Source organism: Osmerus mordax, chromosome 28 (assembly GCF_038355195.1).
Source record: "Osmerus mordax isolate fOsmMor3 chromosome 28, fOsmMor3.pri, whole genome shotgun sequence".
NCBI classification, from domain to species: domain Eukaryota; kingdom Metazoa; phylum Chordata; class Actinopteri; order Osmeriformes; family Osmeridae; genus Osmerus; species Osmerus mordax.
This window is the reverse complement of record NC_090077.1, coordinates 2,059,742-2,078,311: the sequence shown is the minus strand read 5'-3', so window position 1 is coordinate 2,078,311 and position 18,570 is coordinate 2,059,742. Positions and strand designations below refer to the sequence as shown.

General features: G+C 55.2%; 2 protein-coding genes across 2 annotated transcripts in view; one reads left to right on the top strand and one right to left on the bottom strand.

The window, feature by feature from the left end:
* Positions 1-6,523, top strand: part of LOC136937891 (rapamycin-insensitive companion of mTOR-like) — a 17,225-nt gene extending 10,702 nt beyond the window's left edge. The window contains 11 exon segments of the mRNA XM_067231023.1: positions 556-662; positions 738-970; positions 1,241-1,689; positions 1,691-1,936; positions 1,938-2,371; positions 3,489-3,745; positions 3,841-4,044; positions 4,158-4,310; positions 4,434-4,557; positions 4,867-5,005; positions 5,154-6,523. Of these exon segments, the coding sequence (XP_067087124.1) occupies positions 556-662; positions 738-970; positions 1,241-1,689; positions 1,691-1,936; positions 1,938-2,371; positions 3,489-3,745; positions 3,841-4,044; positions 4,158-4,310; positions 4,434-4,557; positions 4,867-5,005; positions 5,154-5,234 (2,427 nt within the window). The 3' untranslated portion in view covers positions 5,235-6,523.
* On the bottom strand, positions 6,493-18,570 carry npc1l1 (NPC1-like 1). The gene is made up of 21 exons (XM_067231024.1): positions 18,491-18,570; positions 16,862-17,023; positions 15,762-16,664; positions 15,360-15,653; positions 14,951-15,174; positions 14,703-14,803; positions 14,431-14,603; positions 13,697-13,825; positions 13,284-13,466; positions 13,021-13,135; positions 12,303-12,568; positions 12,082-12,171; positions 11,700-11,890; positions 10,707-10,834; positions 10,374-10,506; positions 10,193-10,251; positions 9,931-10,081; positions 9,424-9,655; positions 8,903-9,016; positions 8,537-8,699; positions 6,493-7,847 (listed from the first exon to the last, which is right to left on the bottom strand). Exons 1-21 carry the CDS (start codon positions 18,530-18,532, stop codon positions 7,507-7,509), a joined length of 4,194 nt encoding a protein of 1,397 aa, XP_067087125.1. The 5' UTR covers positions 18,533-18,570; the 3' UTR covers positions 6,493-7,506.

Sequence of the window (18,570 nt, the reverse complement as noted above, 5' to 3'; positions counted from 1 at the left end):
AGAGATCCATACACCCACACAGAGATCCATACACCCACACAGAGATCCATACACCCACACAGAGATCCATACACCCACACAGAGATCCATACACCCACACAGAGATCCATACATCCACACAGAGATCCATACACCCACACAGAGATCCATACACCCACACAGAGATCCATACACCCACACAGAGATCCATACATCCACACAGAGATCCATACACCCACACAGAGATCCATACACCCACACAGAGATCCATACATCCACACAGAGATCCATACACCCACACAGAGATCCATACACCCACACAGAGATCCATACATCCACACACAGATCCATACATCCACACAGAGATCCATACACCCACACAGAGATCCATACACCCACACAGAGATCCACACAGAGATCCACACATAGATCCATACATCCACACACAGATCCATACATCCACACATAGATCCATACACCCACACGTGAAACTATTAGTTCATCAATACGATTAGGCGCTTGCTGTGATCTTGGGACAGCGTTGTGACGTGTGTGTGTGTGTGTGTGTGTCCTCAGGGCAACATCGGCTCGTCCAACTGGGGTCTGAACCTGCTGCAGGAGGAGAACGTGATACCTGACATCCTGGGGCTGGCTCTGCACTGTGAGGTGCTGTCTGTACGGGGGTGAGACACCACGCTGGCACGCACACACACACACACACACACCGCTAGCCCCAGTGTTGACTCCCCTCTCTCCAGGACGTGTGTGTACGTGTTGGGGGTGATCTCACGGACCCGGCAGGGCTGTGAGCTGCTCAAGCAGTACGGCTGGGACGCGGTGCGGCACAGCCGGCGCACCATGTGGCCCGTCACCCCGGACGAGACCCTGGACCCCCAGCTCACCTCGGAGCTCACCTCTGTGCCCAGCAGCCTCAGCCTCTACTCCGAGTCCACCAGCTCCAGACACAACTCTGAGAGCGAATCACAGCCCAGTGAGTTGGGACATGTGACCCCGCCCGGGGGTGGTGTGACCGCACGTTTGGCTGGTTCCCCTTTTGTGCTGTAGCATGTTAGTTCTAGAACACGCTTTGCATTAAGACTTGGTTTTAGAACATCTAGGTGCTGTGTTTTTACTTATGTTTTAGAACGTGTATAAACTGTGTCCTTTTTTTGGGAAAAAAAGTTCTGTGTTGAAACTATGTTGTCATATGTATGCTGTCTGACATGGGATTCACCCATGACATCACCTGTGTGGTCCCCAGGTATGTATATCCTGGATGACGACAAGCTTGACGTGCTGGACCAATCAGAGGACACGTCGCCCTCGCTGCGCTCCAAGCCGGTGAAGGACCGCAGCCCGTTCACCATCCTGGCGTCCACGCGCTTCGTCCGGAGCCGCTTCCTCAACTCCCTGTCCCTCCCCAGCAAGAAGCAGCGCTCCACCAGCGACCCCAAGGCCCCCACCGGCCCCCGCACCCCCACAGAGCTGAAGCTCGGGGGCATGCGGAGGACCAGGACGTTGACGGAGCCCTCCATGTACTCCCCCGACGTGTTCAGCCCCGTGTTTAACGGCAGGGGGGGCCTTCCCCGGAGCCCAACGGTCAGCCTGGAGACCTCCTTCATCGGATCGGAGGAGCAGCTGGCCCGGGCCGGGAGCTCCACGCCGGGCCTGGAGCCCCCCGGGGGCGAAGGAGGCCCGGGGGCCCCCGGGGACCCCCCCCGGGAGGGAGCGGGAGCAGAGCAGCCGGGAGCGTTTGGCGGGCGGGGACGGGGGGTCGTCGTCGTCCGGGGGCGGGGTAGGAGGAGGGGGGGTGGGAGGGGGGAGGAGGGGGGGGACCCAGTTTAAGAGCCGCAGCCAGAGCTTCAACACGGACACGACCACCAGCGGCATTAGCTCCATGAGCTCCTCCCCCTCCCGCGAGACGGCCGGTAACCCCGACAACCCCCGACCCCGACCAGCCCGACCCCGAGCCCGACTCCTCTGACTGCATCAGCCTCAACACCGTGGTCTCCGCCCGCGCCGCCAAGACCCTCTACCCCCTCGCCGCCACCCTGCCCCCGCCTGCCGCGCCCCACGCCAACCACATCTCCCTCTCCAAGTCCAGCTCCGTCTCCCTGGTGCCCCCCGGCTCCTCCCACACCCTCCCCCGCCGCGCCCAGTCCCTCAAATCTCCCTCGGTGGGCACCATCAAGAGCCTGGCCGACTGCAGCTTCATGTACACCAGCCCGCGGGACGCCCTGGGCTACGCCACGCTGCGCCGGCTGCAGCAGCAGAGGATCCACCCGTCGCTCTCCCACAGCGAGGCGCTCGCCTCGCCCGCCAAGGACGTCCTGTTCACCGACACCATCACCATGAAGACGGGCAGCCTGGACTCCAGAATCACCCCGCGCAGGTACGGCTTACGCCGGATTTGGTTTTGATCCAATGAGAGGGGAGGTTCTGGGATCGGAGGTGCGGGGTTCAGCAGTGTTGTGTCACGGTCGTGGGCTGGACCTGCTGCCCTACTCGCACGTTTCTCTGTGTCTGTTCTGCTTTTCCTGACTACGTCCGTGTCGCTGTGTGTGTCTGCATCCATGCTGTTCTGATTTTCCCTAACCGTTTACATTTCTTCCTTGTGTGTGTGTGTGTGTGCGTGTGTGTGTGAGAGTAGCCCTTCATTACCCAGGTTGTCAGCTAAGAGGGTTAGCTGTCCAAGTGTCAGCACAGGGCCCCCTCTGTCTTCACATCGCAGGCTGTCCTCCGCCCTGCTCCCTCGGTGGGTGCAGCCCCCTCTGGAGAGCCCCCCCACCCCCCCTCCCAGCCTAGATACTGACAATGTCACCTTAGATTAGAACTGCCTGGAACTCTCTTGAAGGTTCTATAGCAGTAGAAGGTTCTAGAACAGCAGCCCTGTACAATCCTGCTCCCATTGCATCCCCCCCTCCCTCAGTCACCTGTGCCTGACTAGTCTGTCCTGGGTTAGTCCCTGTAGAACAGTGGGTCTAGAATTAGGACTCCTAAACCAAGACTAGGTAGACTAGACCGTTGTATGACGTTGTGGAGTTTAAGCGAACTCATTCACTAATCTGGGTGTGTGTGTGTGTGTGCATGTGTGTGTGTGTGTGTGTGTGTGTGAGAGTAGCCCTTCATTACCCAGGTTGTCAGCTAAGAGGGTTAGCTGTCCAAGTGTCAGCACAGGGCCCCCTCTGTCTTCACATCGCAGGCGGTCCTCCGCCCTGCTTCCTTGGTGGGTGCAGCCCCCTCTACAGAGCCCCCCTAGCCCCCTCCTCCCCTAGACACCCTGTCCTGGGCTAGTCCCTGTATAACAGTGGGTGTAGAGTTAGCACTCATTACCCAGGACTAAGTAGACTAGACTGTTGTCTGTCTGTCTCTCGAGAACCTTTTGCCTGTCTCTCTTTTTGTCGCTCTCATTCTCTCATCTTCTCCCTCCTGCTCATTTCCTGACTACTCTCCCCTCCCCTCCTTTGTCCCCCTCTCCCTCCCCCCTCCTCCCTCCCTCCTCCCCCCAGGTTCCTGAAGGCCCTGAGCTTCGCCTCCCTGGACAAGGAGGACCTGCTGAGCCCGATCAGCCAGATGTCCCTGCAGCGCTGCTCCTCGGTGCGCTCCATGGTCTCCGCCTCCTACGGCTCCTGCGACGACTACGTGGGCCTGGCGCTGCCCGTCGACATCAACCACATCTTCCACATCCGCGAGGTGCCCTACTTCCTGCAGAACGCCAGCCCCTCCTCCGAGGAGAAGAACAGCTTCCTGTTCGGGGACGGAGATGGTGAGCGCTTGCTTTTCTCGCACATTTTTGTCCTGAGCTTGTAAAGGTGCGTGTGTGTGAGTGAGAGTAACAAGTGTGTGTTTGTGTGTCTCCAGAACGCCCGCCCCTCCCCCTGCTGAAGCAGCAGTTCAGTATCTCGGAGCTGATGGCCAACCGAGGCGACGGCCAGAACGGCGCCCTGGGCTCAGACGAGACGGGTCTGCAGGAACACACCGAGGACAACTGTCTGTACTGCGTAGGTGCCCTCGTGCTGGGCCGCCCCCGACAGCCACCGCTCGGCAACACACACCCCCGGACAGGTGAGCACACACACACACAGCACACACACATGAACCACAGCCTCTCCTCTCTCTGTGGGTGTGTGTGGTCCACCTCTCCCTCCTCCTGACGGTGGCTTGTCGCTGTCCCCCAGACTACGTGGAGTTCTCGTCGTGGGCGGGGCCTGGCGGGCACCGCCTGGAGGTCATGCCCCAGTCCAAGTTCTCCGGGGCGTCCGGGTGCAGCGACGCCACCGTGTCCCAGGGCTCCGTCTGCAGCACGCCAACGCCCAACCACGTTGTCCTGGGTGAGGACGCCCTCTCACACACACACACACACACACACACTGTATATGTACACTCTGCCTTGTGAGGCGTGTCCGAGGGGGTTTGAGCGTGGCCTCTGATTGGCTGTGGCGTGTGTCCGTCAGGAGGGAAGGGCGTCCCGGAGGACGCGCCGGCGTGCCGCGTCCTCCTGAGGAAGGAGGTGCTGCGGCTGGTCATCAACCTCAGCTCCTCTGTGGGGACCAAGAGCCACGAGACGGGGCTGCTCACGTGAGACACACACACACACACACACACACACGTGCGCTACAGGAGGAACCTTATTCATGTGGCATAGTGTATGTAAGTTCAAACATGTTAGTTCACACCTCGGTTTTCTCTCTCTCTCTGTCTCTCTCTCTCTCTCTCTGTCCCTCTCTCTCTCTGTCTCTCTGTCTCTCTCTCTCTCTCTGTCCCTCTCTCTCTCTGTCTCTCTCTCTCTCTCTCTGTCCCTCTCTCTCTCTGTCTCTCTCTCTCTCTCTCTCTGTCCCTCTCTCTCTCTGTCCCTCTCTCTCTCTGTCTCTCTCTCTCTGTGTCCAGGATCAAGGAGAAGTTTCCGTATGCGTTTGATGACATCTGCCTGTACTCGGAGGTGTCCCACCTGCTGGCCCACTGCATGTTCCGCCTGCCCTCGCGACGCTTCATCCAGGAGCTCTTCCAGGACATCCACTTCACCCCCGTAAGAGAGCCTGCTTTCTACCTGCTTCTGTCTGTCTTTCACCGTCTCTGTCTCTCTCTCTGTCTCTCCATCATCTTTCAAGCTTTTCTGCCCCCCCTGGCTTTGACCCCCCCCCCCCCTTCTGATGTCACTTCCTGTCTGCTCTCAGATGTACGAGGAGGCGGAGTCCATACTTTCACAGCCGCCAAAGCCAGTGGAGGTGGAGCCAGACCCCCCCTCGGAGCCCTGACCCCGCCCCCACCCCCCTCCTCTGAACGGGGACTAACGGGAGGACTAAACTCAACGCGCCTAATCCCCACCATCAGCATCAGGGGGAGCAGTCTGACCAAATACTTTCTTCTCCAGTGGAGGACTCTGGTGGAGCCCTGAGCGAAAGAAACACACACACACACACACACAGATGATGCTGGTCTAACAAATGCTGAATAAAGACTTTAAACGTGCGTGTTCTCCTCCCAACGTGCGTGTTCTCCTCCCAACGTGCGTGTTCTCCTCCCAGAGAGGGAGTTCCCTGTGAGGAACTGGTAACGACATGTTCTTCTGTCCTCCCTAGATAGTCCTGGCCCCATCCTCTCCTCCTCATTTTTGCCCCCCCCTCTATTCTATTCCTCTCCTCAATCCTCGGTTAACACTACAGAGGGTCCTAGTTGGGTGTACACCAGGACCCCACCCCTCACACACACACACACACACACACACATCTCTGCAGCCTCAGATCAAAGCACTGCCCCAACCCAGCGGTAGCTCAGCTTGTCCATCCCCAGTCTTAGGAGCCGTCTGTCTGGACGCTCTGCCCTCCGGACCAGACACCCTGGTGGGGGGAGGCCCTCCTCCCCCAGCTCTGGGTCCTGGTCCAGGGTTAACCTGGTCCAGAGTTCACCTGCTCCAGGGTTCACCTGAGACCCCATCATCTACCTGAGGGTGGTCAGATGTTTGCAGGTGGATCAGAGGCGAGGTCCCCCTGCTCTGAGGAGCGCTGGAGCCTGCCCACCTGTACGCTGTCACTCCTCAGCCGCACGAGTGTAACGTCAGAGACGGTCTGTGTGCCCCCCCTCCATCCTGAACCCCCCCCTCTAGCTCCTGAAAACTTGTCATCCGATTTGTCCATCATGCGTATCTTAAGTTGTTTTAAGTGAACTCATATTGCGATAGGTAGCCCGTCACATGCAAATGTGGATATTTCGATTGGCTTGTTGAGATCTACAATGCAATATCGCTTTCTGTCATTGGCTGAGATCGGGGGAGCGAGATGGGTGGGTTCATGGGTATGATGAGTTTAAGGATTGGTTTAAGGTTTCCAGGGAAACAGGGAAGCTCTGTTTCTATTGGCTAGTTTTGCAATTATGCTGCTACACAAGTGGACTCGTAGATAAATGATTTATAGATGGTCTGAATGAAGCCTCGTTTGATCTATTTATTACATATCTGTACCATAGTGGCGCGAAGAGCAAGCAGAGAAGAATGTTATTTATATTTTTTCCTTGAGACTGTGTATTATAATTTAAACGTTTTTTTTTTTTCCTTTCTTTTTTTTTTCTTTTTTGCCTGATTGTGAATCCCCTTGTAAAATGTGTAAAGTATGTTTTCTGGTATTGTTGACCTGAAGAAACATACTATCCTATCAAAGGGATACATTGTTAATAAAACAAAAATCATGAAACACCCCAAACCTTAGTTCAGGTCTTCATGTGCTATGAATGCAGACGGTTGTGAGTTGGCACGGTGTTCCTCCCTGCTTATGGACTTTAGCAGATGCTCTTTGACCCAAAATGATGATTGTGTTTCTCCCTTAAAACATGAAGCTTCCAGGAGGAGATATCTCTAAACTAGGACCACCTGGGATCTCAGTGCAAGACTGCAGACGTAAACCCTGACCCAGTGAAGTTGATGAGTACAGCTCGTGGGAGAGCGTTTGTCCAAAGGGTACGTCGTTTTGGATAAGAACATCTGCTAAATGAATACAGTAGCCTTTAGTCTCATGGTACATACACCTTTAATATTCCTTCAACTGATTTTTCAGTCCACATTAAAAACATGAATAGAGGCATGGAAAACAATACTGCAGTTTGTACGACTACCCTGTCTAATGGAGTGTTGCTTGTCTCTGGAATAACATCACCTGAGCATCAACATGAAACACCTGCATTCCCGTGTACAAAATAATTACGTTAAATAAACATATTTAACAAACACAACACAGTTCAAATGGTATAAAATGACTCATTTTGAACGTATTTGTCGATCATTTCTAATACCCCCTAGTGTTCGTGGAAGGTATTGCACAGTAGCGTGTAGTTTATTTACCACCGTTCAACATGAGATGGGCGCCCCAGAACCACAGATAAAGATCCTGGTACAGAACTCATAAACAGTCCGAAAATGTCATTGGTCGTTGACTGCAGTTCTTGCTCTGGCTTTCCCCGTATCCACGGCGATGGAGGTATATTGATTTGAGTGCTAAGAAACAAAAACTAAAGAGTTTGTGGGTCCTGCAATGCCATTCAGAACTTCAAATCGATCGAATCCTGTGCTCTTGTGTCCGGGGTTACGGAGGGATCGGAGGTGGGCGAAGATGGTTGTGCTGTGTTTTCTAAGCTCAGTTCCTCATAGACGTTCTGGCTGCGCAGCTCCAGGTCCTCGTAGACATGCTTGCTGCTCAGGTCCTGGGAGGCCTGGGAGGTGGGCGACAGAGGGGTTGGAGGAGCCGGGCCCGAGGGGGCCTCGTGGTTGTGGAAGCTGTGGTTCACGTAGAGGTAATTGCTGCTGGGCTCATGCAGCTCCTGGGAGGCCTGGGCTTTGTCCTGCTGCAACTTGAGGAGAACAGCCTTGTTCACCCCAGGGCCTGAGGGGGGGAGGGAGGGAGGGAGGGAGGGAGGGAGGGGGGGGGAGGGAGGGAGGGGGGGGGGGAGGGAGGGAGGGGGGGGGAGAGAGGGAGGGAGGGAGGGAGGGGGGGAGAGAGGTAGGGAGGGGGGGAGGGAGGGAGGGAGGGAGGGGGGGGGGGGGGAGGGAGGGAGGGAGGGAGGGGGGGGGGGGGGAGGGAGGGAGGGAGGGAGGGAGGGAGGGGAGGGGGGGAGGGGGGGAGGGAGGGGGAGGGGGGGGGGGGGAGGGAGGGAGGGAGGGAGGGAGGGAGGGAGGGGGGAGAGAGGTAGGGAGGGAGGGGGGGAGGGAGGGAGGGAGGGAGGGAGGGAGGGGGGGGGGGAGGAGGGAGGGAGGGAGGGAGGGAGGGGGGGGGGGAGAGAGGGAGAGAGGGAGGGAGGGGGGGAGAGAGGTAGGGAGGGGGGGGAGGGAGGGAGGGAGGGAGGGGGGGGGGGGGAGGGAGGGAGGGAGGGAGGGGGGGGGGGGAGGAGGGAGGGAGGGAGGGAGGGAGGGAGGGAGGGAGGGAGGGAGGGAGGGGAGGGGGGGAGGGGGGGAGGGAGGGAGGGAGGGAGGGAGGGGTGAGAGGGCGATGTTAGCAGAATGGAATCTTAATAACAATGTCCCTCAAGTAGAATGTTTTGAATTGTTCCTCTTTTCACAGACACAAACACTCACCAAAGTATGTGAGCAGCACAGGCAGGAAGACGAGCCCGTGGACCAGGCCCAGGAGCGTGATCACCAGGTTCAGGCGGAAGAAGAAGATCTTGATCAGCTGAGCCTTGGCGAATGCCAGCACCACGATCCCAGGAAGGTTCGTCATGGCAACGCCCGCAAACACCTGAAAAAATATAGAGATCAATGAAATTTGATCGATGCCTTTTTGTATGTGTGTGTTTGATTCTTGGGTCCCAGATTGTGTGTATGATGGAATTCCATTTCAGTCAAACAAGCTAAATCAAGTGCACCCCAGTTATTACGTTGTGAATAATGCTTGACCCAGGCCTGTGTGGATAGTGGTGTGCTTGTTTTCTATGTACTGACCGCACTGCCCATGGTGGTGACCGCGTCCTTGGCTCGCTCGACTTGCGTGGGTTTGATGCTGAGCGCAAAGGATCGTGTCAGGTGAGACACAAACTCCACAGAGATCCCAACAGCCTGCACACGAGAGGGAGGGAGGGGGGAGAGGGGGGGGGGAGGGGAGGGAGAGAGGGGAGGGGGGGGGAAGGAGAGAGGGAGGGAGAGTCAGGTCATCATGTCTAGAGTCAAGATACACTGGAGGATCTATGTCAAAGGTCTGGCTGTCATCCAAATGCCAGTGTGTCATAGTTTGACAGGCAGTCAGTGTGAGCAGTTTCTATTAAGGGTGTTGGCAGGAAAGCCTTTGAGCTGGGGATGAAACTGCTACACACCTAGTATATCGTCTGTAGATAATGAATAACGAAACGTCTAAGATAAGACAATGGGAGACACGCTATTCTGAAGGGAGTGCCCGTACGCACACTCTCCACATTCCGAGCCTGAGGACAGTCCTCCACCCTGCCCACGCCTCGTAGCCCCCTCACCGTGACCAGGTTGATGAGCGCTATGGCGTTGTAGTCGATGCCCCACAGGGTCATGACCCCCACCGTATCCACGGTGATCATGACGATGGTGAGCAGGTTGAGCAGGCCGGAGCGCAGGTCCATGCCCAGCAGGAGGCAGCACACCACGAAGGTGGGCAGCAGACACAGGGAGATGTTGAACAGGCCCTCGGGAACGATGGTCAGGTACTGCTCGTAGAAGACATAGGTCACCCTGGAGCGAGGAGGAGGGGGAGGAGGAGGAGGAGGAGGAGGAGGAGGAGGAGGAGGAGGAGGAGGGGGTTAGTGAATGTCCCTGGAGGAGAGAAGAAGGGGAGGGGGGGACAGGCTGACGGAGAGGAGGAAGAGATGACAGAGGAGAAGGTGGCGGAGGAGGAGTAGAAAGAGGAGGAAGAACCGGAGGGAGGAGGAAGAAGAGGAGGAGAAAAGGGAAGAGGAGGAGTTTTAGATGGAGGTGGTGTGGTGGAGGCAGCAGGGGGCGGGACCCACGTGTAGGGGAAGACCTCGAAGTCTGGCGAGGTGCCCGGTATGGCCCTCATCCCCATGGTGATGTTGTGGGCCAGCTCCCTGGCCTTCTCCAGCGCTGCTGTGAACTCCTGGGAGGTGGTGAGGGGCGTGTGGTACGCCATGAACCTAGACGCTGGAACACAGAAGGAACACACGCAGGATTAAGACACGTGGCCCGCTGGCATTCACAATGGGAAGGAAGTTACTGTAAGAATGAATGGATGAATGAATGACTGGCTCTCACCTATGATTTCCCCTGTGTTTGGGTCTGTCACTACAGCCTTGTCATAGGCCCCTAAACCGCTGGTGGAGGAGAGAACAGCTACCCGTGTTAGTCACGCATCGCATGGATGTGTGTGTGTGCATTTGTGCGTATGTTAGTGTGTGTGTGTGTTGGTGTGTGTTAGTGCGTGAGTGCTGCTCACCCTTTAGGACACTGCAGATCAGGCCTGTTGCCCAGGAAGTCAGGCAGGAAACGGTTGAACTCGTCCACAGTGGGTCTGAGGATGCCGTTAGACGGAGCCTTCACACACTTCCTCAAGCACGCAAACGGAGCCGCTGGAGATGACACACACACAAACACACACACACAAACAAACAGACACACACACACAAACACACACACACTATTATATGTCTGTGAGATCTGACAGCAAAGTCAACAGCACTATAGATGCCTTGCCAGAGGCAAACATGGGCATGCATGAGTTTTAAACCTGCAACAAAAAAACAACCACCCACCCAACCACCGTTCTCACTTTCATTAGCTGGGCAGAACTTTCCGGTGTTGGGGCCTGCAGTGTAGATGCGGCAGCAACCACCTCCAGGGTTCAGCCAGTCTATGAAGTCATCCACCCAGGAGTTTGCAGGGATCTCCATGTAAGACCTGACACACACACACACACACACACACGCACGTTATACACACGTGAAACCTCTTCGTATTGCCTGAGGTCTGGGTTTGTAAATCCCTCGATTTATTTGGGATTAGTCACTGGGAAAGAAAGGGAGATTCCTGAGACCAAAACTTCACCAGGAAAAACACCAGTCATCGTGACCGTAAATTGCGCAGTAATTTATATCCTTATTAACTCATTTAAATTTCCTTCTCCACCTCCCTTCTTTGTCCAACCCCTCTATCAGACTGACCTTAGGGCCTCAATTGCTATCAGGATAAGTAGCCCTGAACCTTATCACTGATCACATATCTAGCCAATGACTGAAATTCCAGTTAAACTCTCCACAGATCGCATCCGCAACCATCTATCCCTGGATTGTAATTCGTCTAGATTAGCAAAACAACACTTTCCCAACACTTTCCATTGTTGTGTTTGTAACAGGCTAGCAGTTGCTGATCCTGGCTTGCCTGATGACTCTGGTAGCCTAACATGTTTACCATCCTCCCCTGTGTCTAATGCTGACTGTTCTTTAGGTAACCAAGTTAATCATCAATGGTGCTGATTGGCTGTAGACGGGAGGTTGCCAAGGGGATGTCAGACAGGTTCAAGGCCATTCTCTTTCTTGGCGAATAAATCCCATTCTGATTCTGATGTTGGGACAAGGAGGAAGGGGAACGGGTCTGAGGAACAGGCGTGGCACAATCCTATTCTTTTTTCATTCTTTCCTGTCAACCCCCACACCCTCCCCACCTTAAACTCAAAGGGTTGGTTCACAACTGTTCACAACTGCAGTTCATGCAACACACACACACACACACACACACAGATGCGGTGAGGGGAGCGGTAACTCACAGCTCGGGGTACTCGGTGGCGTACTGGATCTTCTGCGTGAGGGAGAAGGGGTCGCAGCCCACGCTGGAGCAGGTGGCGTTCATCCCCGCCACGCTGTTGAAGTTGAAGCCCTTGGTGGTCACAAAGTAGGTGGGGACGCCCACCTCAAAGTACTGGTACAGGTACTTGAAGAAGTCCAGCATGTAGGAGCCCTGGGGGGGGAGGGAGGGGGGGGGGGGAGTGAGTGATACAGGGTCTCAGTGAGGAACTACAGGCAGATTAGATATGATTCTTCATGGGTTTCTACGATGGAGTGTATCTTTCTCCCTATCTCTCTCTCTCTTTCTATCTCTCCATATCCTTTCTCTCTATCTCCGTACATTCTCTCTCTCCTCTATCTCACCTCAGGCATGGCCAGCTCTTGGTCCAGTCCGACGGTCACATGGAACATGAGGTAGATTGAGCTGCAGAACATGAAGAGGAACACAACCATCTGGAGGAGGGAGGAGGAGAGGAGGAGGGAGGAGAGGAGAGAGAACATCAGGTAATGTAAAGGTGATCCACAGCCGAGCAGAAACGGACGTGATTGGCTGGGAAAGAGGAGGAGGCGGGGGGGGTTCTTACCACCACTACCCTGCTGACTGGGTGGAGCAGGAAGGGGGCGTAGTACTTCCTCATCAGGGGGAGCAGGAAGCCCTCGTTGGGCTTGGTGGGGCGCTGGGTTGTCACGGTGACGCAGCAGGCCAGCTCGCAGCGGTTGCCGTCCTGTCGCCGGGCGTCGAGGGAGAGGAGGGCGACGAAGGCTGTCATCTGGAGGATGAAGTCCAAGAGCACGGCCAGGGCAGCGTAGAGGGCAAAGGATTTGACCGCTGGCATGGTGCTCAGAGCCCCTGACACCCGAGGAAGGAGAGAACGTGTGAGAAGGACTCGGGGGGGGGGGGGGGGGGGGTCTGTGTCTGTGTGTGTGTGTGTGTGTCTGTCTGTGAGTGTGTGTGTGTCTCTGTCTGTCTGTCTGTGTGTCTGTGTGTGTCTGTCTGTGTGTGTGTGTGTCTCTCTGTCTGTATGTGAGTGTGTGTGTGTCTCTGTCTGTCTGTCTGTCTGTCTGTCTGTCTGTGTGTCTGTGTGTGTGTGTGTCTGTCTGTGTCTGTGTGTGTGTGTGTCTGTCTGTGAGTGTGTGTGTGTCTCTGTCTGTCTGTCTGTCTGTGTGTGTGTGTGTGTGTGTGTGTGTGTCTGTCTGTGTGTGTGTGTGTGTGTCTGTCTGTGAGTGTGTGTGTGTCTCTGTCTGTCTGTGTGTGTGTCTGTGTGTGTGTGTCTGTCTGTGTGTGTGTGTGTGGGCGCTCACCTAGGAAGAAGCAGACAGACTCTGACAGGCTGCAGAGGAGCATGCTGGGAGCCACGTTCCCCAGGACCCGTCCGATCTGCTCCTCCCTGGTCTCTCCTGACCTCCGCATGTCCCTCTGGTGGACAGGTGAAGGGTCAACACATCATACCACATGTCACTTTGGATTGGAAAAAAAGCTCCTTCTAAATGAATACAAATGTAAAAACACTCTAAAGTAAATATAGGCATGGAACACACAGCAGACACATTTCAAACTTCTCTACCTGGTGCTCAAGGACTAAGATGAAGATGTTGTCGGCCCCCACGGCCAGCACCAGGAAGGGGACCACCTGCAGGATGACCAGGGAGGAGGGGATGCCGATCCAGGCGTAGAAGCCCATGGAGGCTAGCACAGAGCAGCCCACCACCAGGATACCCCCCAGACCAACAAGGAACTTGGAGTCCACCTGCAGCCCACCACACACACACACACACACCACACACACACACACACACACACACACACCACACACACACACACACACACACCACACACACACACACACACACCACACACACACACACACACCACACACACACACACCACACACACACACAGCAGTTTAGGCCAGGTGAGCCCGTGTATTTCTGTGTTGGTGTGTGTGCGCGCACGTATGCATGCGTGTGCGAGTCTCACCAGAATGCGTTTGCAGGAGGAGTATTCTCCCAGCGCCACGGCGATGTAAACGAAGATGACCAGGTAGCTGATCATGAAGATGGGAATGTCCTCAGATGTGGTCCTGTTGATCTCATCCTCTAGAGACCTCTGGGGAGGGAGGGAGGGAGGGAGGGAGGGGGGAGGGAGGGGGTGGGGAGGGAAGGAGGGAGGGAGGGAGGGAGGGAGGGAGGGAGGGAGGGAGAAAGGGAGAAAGGGAGGGAGGAGGGAGGGGGGGGGGAGGGAGGAGGGAGGGAGGGAGAAAGGGAGGGAGGGAGAAAGGGAGGGAGGGAGAAAGGGAGGGAGGAGGGAGGGAGGGAGGGAGAAAGGGAGGGAGGATGGAGGGAGGGAGGGAGGGAAGGGGGGAGGGAAGGGGGGAGGGAGAGAGGGGGTTTGACAAGTTGTTGACAGAAAGAGTTGTTAGGAGAAGAAAAAAAGAGATAGTCGAGTTTTACAGCCTAACAACGCTCCTTAAGGAAAGTAAGAACAGCAGACATAAGCATAGATAAACACAGATTAGAGTCGTCACATGTGCGGTATCTCATCATGGCCATAAACATTACAACAGCAGACTTGGCCTGCCTCTACCATTCACCATTTCCTCTATGTCGGTATAGTAAGTCAAAGGTGTGGTGCATGTTGTACAACACAGCAGATTGACATCATACTGTATTTCTTGGTGTTTGGTGTTTCTATAAGACACAGTAGGCACCCACCTCTGCCATGTAAGCAAAGGTGAAGTTAGTGGTGGGGTTTCGCTGGTACTCCTGGACGATGTCTAGGAACATCTGTTCCCACTCCAAGGCCACTTTGAACTTGGGGTTTTCGCGAGCGTAGTTGTTCAGGGAGAAGGTCATGATCAGAGCTTCCGCCGCAGTGAAGTCGTCCTCTGGGAAGGGAGACACAAGCAGGGGTGTCATGATTTCTCTCCACGCTTTGTGTGTGTGGGTGGGTGAGTGTGTGTGTGTGGGTGTGTGTTTCCACTCACTGTCGTAGCCTCCCACAGCGAGGAAGGGGAAGACGGGACCGCCGTAGTCCGCCATGCAGCTGAGGCGCAGTTCGGTGATGTCCTGGAAGGAGAGCGGGGAGCTGAGGAGAGACAGAGAGAGATATGATCACGGAGAAGAATAGATGAAAGGGGGGAGGGGGGGTTGTATTATGAGAAGCAGAACAGATCTCATCATTTCCTTGAGCCCCATGCATTCTAAGATGGTCAGTCCTAATCCTCCGGCTCACTTGACACAGTAGATGAAGTGATCCCTCCAGTCCACCTCCTTGGTCACTCCCAGCTCCGTCATGTTGACCTTGGCGTTGAGGTTCGCCAGACTGTTCTGGAAGTACTGTGGAAGGCTGTTGACGGCACAGTCTGTCAGGCTGGGGTCGTTTGGGTTCAGGGGTGCGAAGCAAATGTCTTTCAGGCTTGCGTTGCGATTCAAGTCGTCAGACCAGAACTCGATGTTCTGCAAATGGAGTTGAGTAAAGGTTTAGTTAAGGTTGAAGTTTAAGTTTAGATTTAGGTTTCCATTTAGGTTATCTGTTTATGTGTGGGTGTAAACTGATGCAACACGTTATGCGAAAATAACGGAAACCCTGATTGAATCGGTGAGGGGTGCGTTTGATGTGAATCTCAGTCCATCCCCGTTACCTGGATGCGGCTCTGGAGCTCCAGCAGCTGGATGATGAGGTCTTTGGAAATGATCCCACTGAAGTTCTGCTTCCCGAACAGCAGCGAGTCGTACATGTGACCGGGCCGCCCCGGAGCCGTCAGGATCACCTGGTTGGTTCTGAAGAACGGGTCGAAGTACTTGTCGTGGAAGTCCTTCTCTCTGCGGGCCCGGCTGTTAGGGGCGGACCACAGCTGGATGGGGTCGGTAGTCAGCTCGATGTGCATGAGGCCCGTGGCGAAGGCCACTACCACTACGGCCGCCGCCAGGAGCACCTAGAACAGAGAGTGAACCCATTCATTACACAAGCCAATCACGGAGCAGGTTGACGTCACGAAAGAAGGAAATGACACGCGGTCGAGGCAGACGGGCGGGCGACCGACCTTGAGCGGGTGCGAGGCCATGATGGTGCCCCAGGTCTGGAAGAGGGAGCCCAGGAGCTCCTGAGCGGCCAGGCTGTTCCTGTCCGTGCACGACACGTCCGACGGCACCAGCAGGAGCTCCGCCAGGTCGTTCCCGTTCCCGTCCTTCCCCTTCCCTCCCCCCGCGCCCCTCTTCCTCTCCACCCTCCTCACGTAGTAGCCCGCCATCAGGTAGAGCAGGAAGGCCGCCATCAGCAGGCAGAGCAGGATGATGCACAGCACCAGGTAGCCGTCCGCTCCCAGCAGCCTAAAGGCACCAGCGGGGGGCGAGGGAGGGGCCACGACCGGACACGAGTCCTGGCAGTCCTGACACGAGCACGCCGCCCCCCCCGTGTCCGTTGTCTGGTTACACCTCAGCGCCCGCCCGGCGTAGGGCACCACGCCCGACGGCAGCCCCTCGGTGACGCCCGGGGGGACCAGCTGGAAGTCGATGTCGAAGGGCGCCAGGCCGTTGCCGGAGTCGCCCTGGAAGTCGTACCAGCGCTGGGGGGTGCAGAGCTTGGCGCCGTAGCGGCCGCACATGGTGGCGATGGCGAAGCCTCCCGTGGCGGGGATGCGGACGTTCTTGCAGGACTGGAAGGAACCTTCGGCGAAGGTGGTGGAGAGGAAGGCCTGGTAGGCCAACACGACGGTGCGCTGCACCCCTAGGTGGGTGACGTTGGTGGTCTCGGTGACTTTGACTGTCAGGGTCTGGTTAGGGCTGCAGGTGTTGATGCAGTGCAGGTGGGCAAAGTTGTCGGCGCAGGAGGGGCATCGGAGGAGTATGGCCTTGGAGAGGATCAGGCTATTCTCCAGGGACTTGAGCTGGCTCATGGAGCAGCAGGCCTGAGTGCTGTTCTCTCCCTGGTCCAGCATGGGGCACACCTGTAAACAAGCACAAGCGTAGAGAGATTTAGAATGGACGGTCTCATATCTATATATTCTCTCTCTCATTCTCTCTCTCACACCCGCTCTCTCTCTCATTCTCTCTGTCATTCTCTCTCTCACTCTGTCTCTCTGTCTCTCTCTCTCTCTCTCTCTCTCTCTCTCTCTCAGAAGGCCCATGGCCTGGAGCCTCTGACCTTTCTGAGCCTGCGGTAGTGTTCCCCCTTCAGCGAGCGTGCGGGGCTGTGGTTGAGGCAGGGGACGATGGCAGGGAGGAGGCCGGGGGGCTTGTTGGGATTCTTCCCACACTCATCATAGAAGGCACAGAAGCCCGGCTCGTGGAGCGCCGTGGACAACCCCTGGGGAAGACAGAGAGGGAGATCAGAGGAGAAGGGTGGAGGGAGACCTTCGAGGGGAAAGATGGAGGGAGACCTTCGAGGGGAAAGATGGAGGGAGACCTTCGAGGGGAAAGATGGAGGGAGACCTTCGAGGGGAAAGATGGAGGGAGACCTTCGAGGGGAAAGATGGAGGGAGACCTTCGAGGGGAAAGATGGAGGGAGACCTTCGAGGGGAAAGATGGAGGGAGACCTTCGAGGGGAAAGATGGAGGGAGACCTTCGAGGGGAAAGATGGAGGGAGACCTTCGAGGGGAAAGATGGAGGGAGACCTTCGAGGGGAAAGATGGAGGGAGACCTTCGAGGGGAAAGATGGAGGGAGATGTTGAAGGAAAGTCCCAAACTGTATTTTACATTGAATGTTTTGAAGACGACCTCCAATCCACCGTGTAATTTTATCATTAACAAAGTATAAATTACTCTTCACAAGCCTTTTTCTCTTCACACTATCAATCCCATATTTTGTAACAAGGACACAGGGCAGATCTATAAATCAACCAGCCATCTCAGCACCTTTCTCTGCTGTTAACACTTATATAATGTGTAGATACTGTGTGTTCTGTATGTTCAGGGGAGGATCACAGATTATCAATCTACCAAGAACACACCCAACCATATCTATAATCTTTAGTGTTCCCAAGCCCTAGTGTGTATTATTCTCATTGTCCTAATTGCTTTACTACAAAGATGATAAAAACTTCTCAAGAATGGTTAAGCCTAGCCCCTTAACCCTCGTGCTGCCTTCGGGTCACATGACCCAAAGGTTCATAACGAACCATCGTTGTGTTTACCCAATTTTACCCAATACAAAAACAAATATATTTTTTTTTCTTTTAACCATTCCAATGTGGGGGGTCTGAGACAGCCCGACAGTTAAAAGAAAATGCTTCACTTTGTTTTTGTATGAGGTAAAGTTGTCGCAATACGAAGGTGGGTCACAATGACTGATGGGTCAGAATGACCCGAAGATAACACAAGGGTTAAGGTGTTGTTTCAGGACATGCCACGCATTTGTTCTACGCATTTAAACTTTTACACTTCCGCAGTGAAGTAAAGGAAAGCTACTTGATTGCAGGCAGCATGTTTAATCCCAGTGAGGGTGTTTATCCCAAGACGGACTTCTCTTCATCTGTGCCCGTGTTCCTCTGGTTTGGGCACTGCAGCGTGTTGTTACCAGCAGAATACCAGCGCAAATCCGTGGACCCTGATCAGACAGTAAACTTAACCTCCGTCCCAAATAGAAACCGTCCCTCTCTTGTGAAAACACAAACACCATCTCCATACAGACGTGACACGCCGTTTGAGATATCAATTTCAGACAGTAAAGCATCAAGTCAAGCTTTATCGACAAATGCTCATAAACGGCGACACTCAGCGAAGACGAGGAAACTTCTACCATCAGACAGAGGTCTGGGATCTACGACGGTCTTACCAGACAAGACAGCAGAGTGACCAGAGCGGCGAGGCGGGTCATGGTGTTGCTTCTATGTCTGCCGGCGGAGAGGGACTCTG

Coding starts and splice junctions, on each gene's coding strand:
- npc1l1 (XM_067231024.1), bottom strand. CDS start 18,532: ATGACCCGCCTCGCCGCTCTGGTCACTCTGCTGTCTTGTCTG. Junction 15,654..15,761: donor TGGCCTCGCACCCGCTCAAG/GTCGGTCGCCCG, acceptor TCTCTGTTCTAG/GTGCTCCTGGCGGCGGCCGT. Junction 13,826..14,430: donor CCTTTGCTTACATGGCAGAG/GTGGGTGCCTAC, acceptor CTCCCTCCCCAG/AGGTCTCTAGAGGATGAGAT.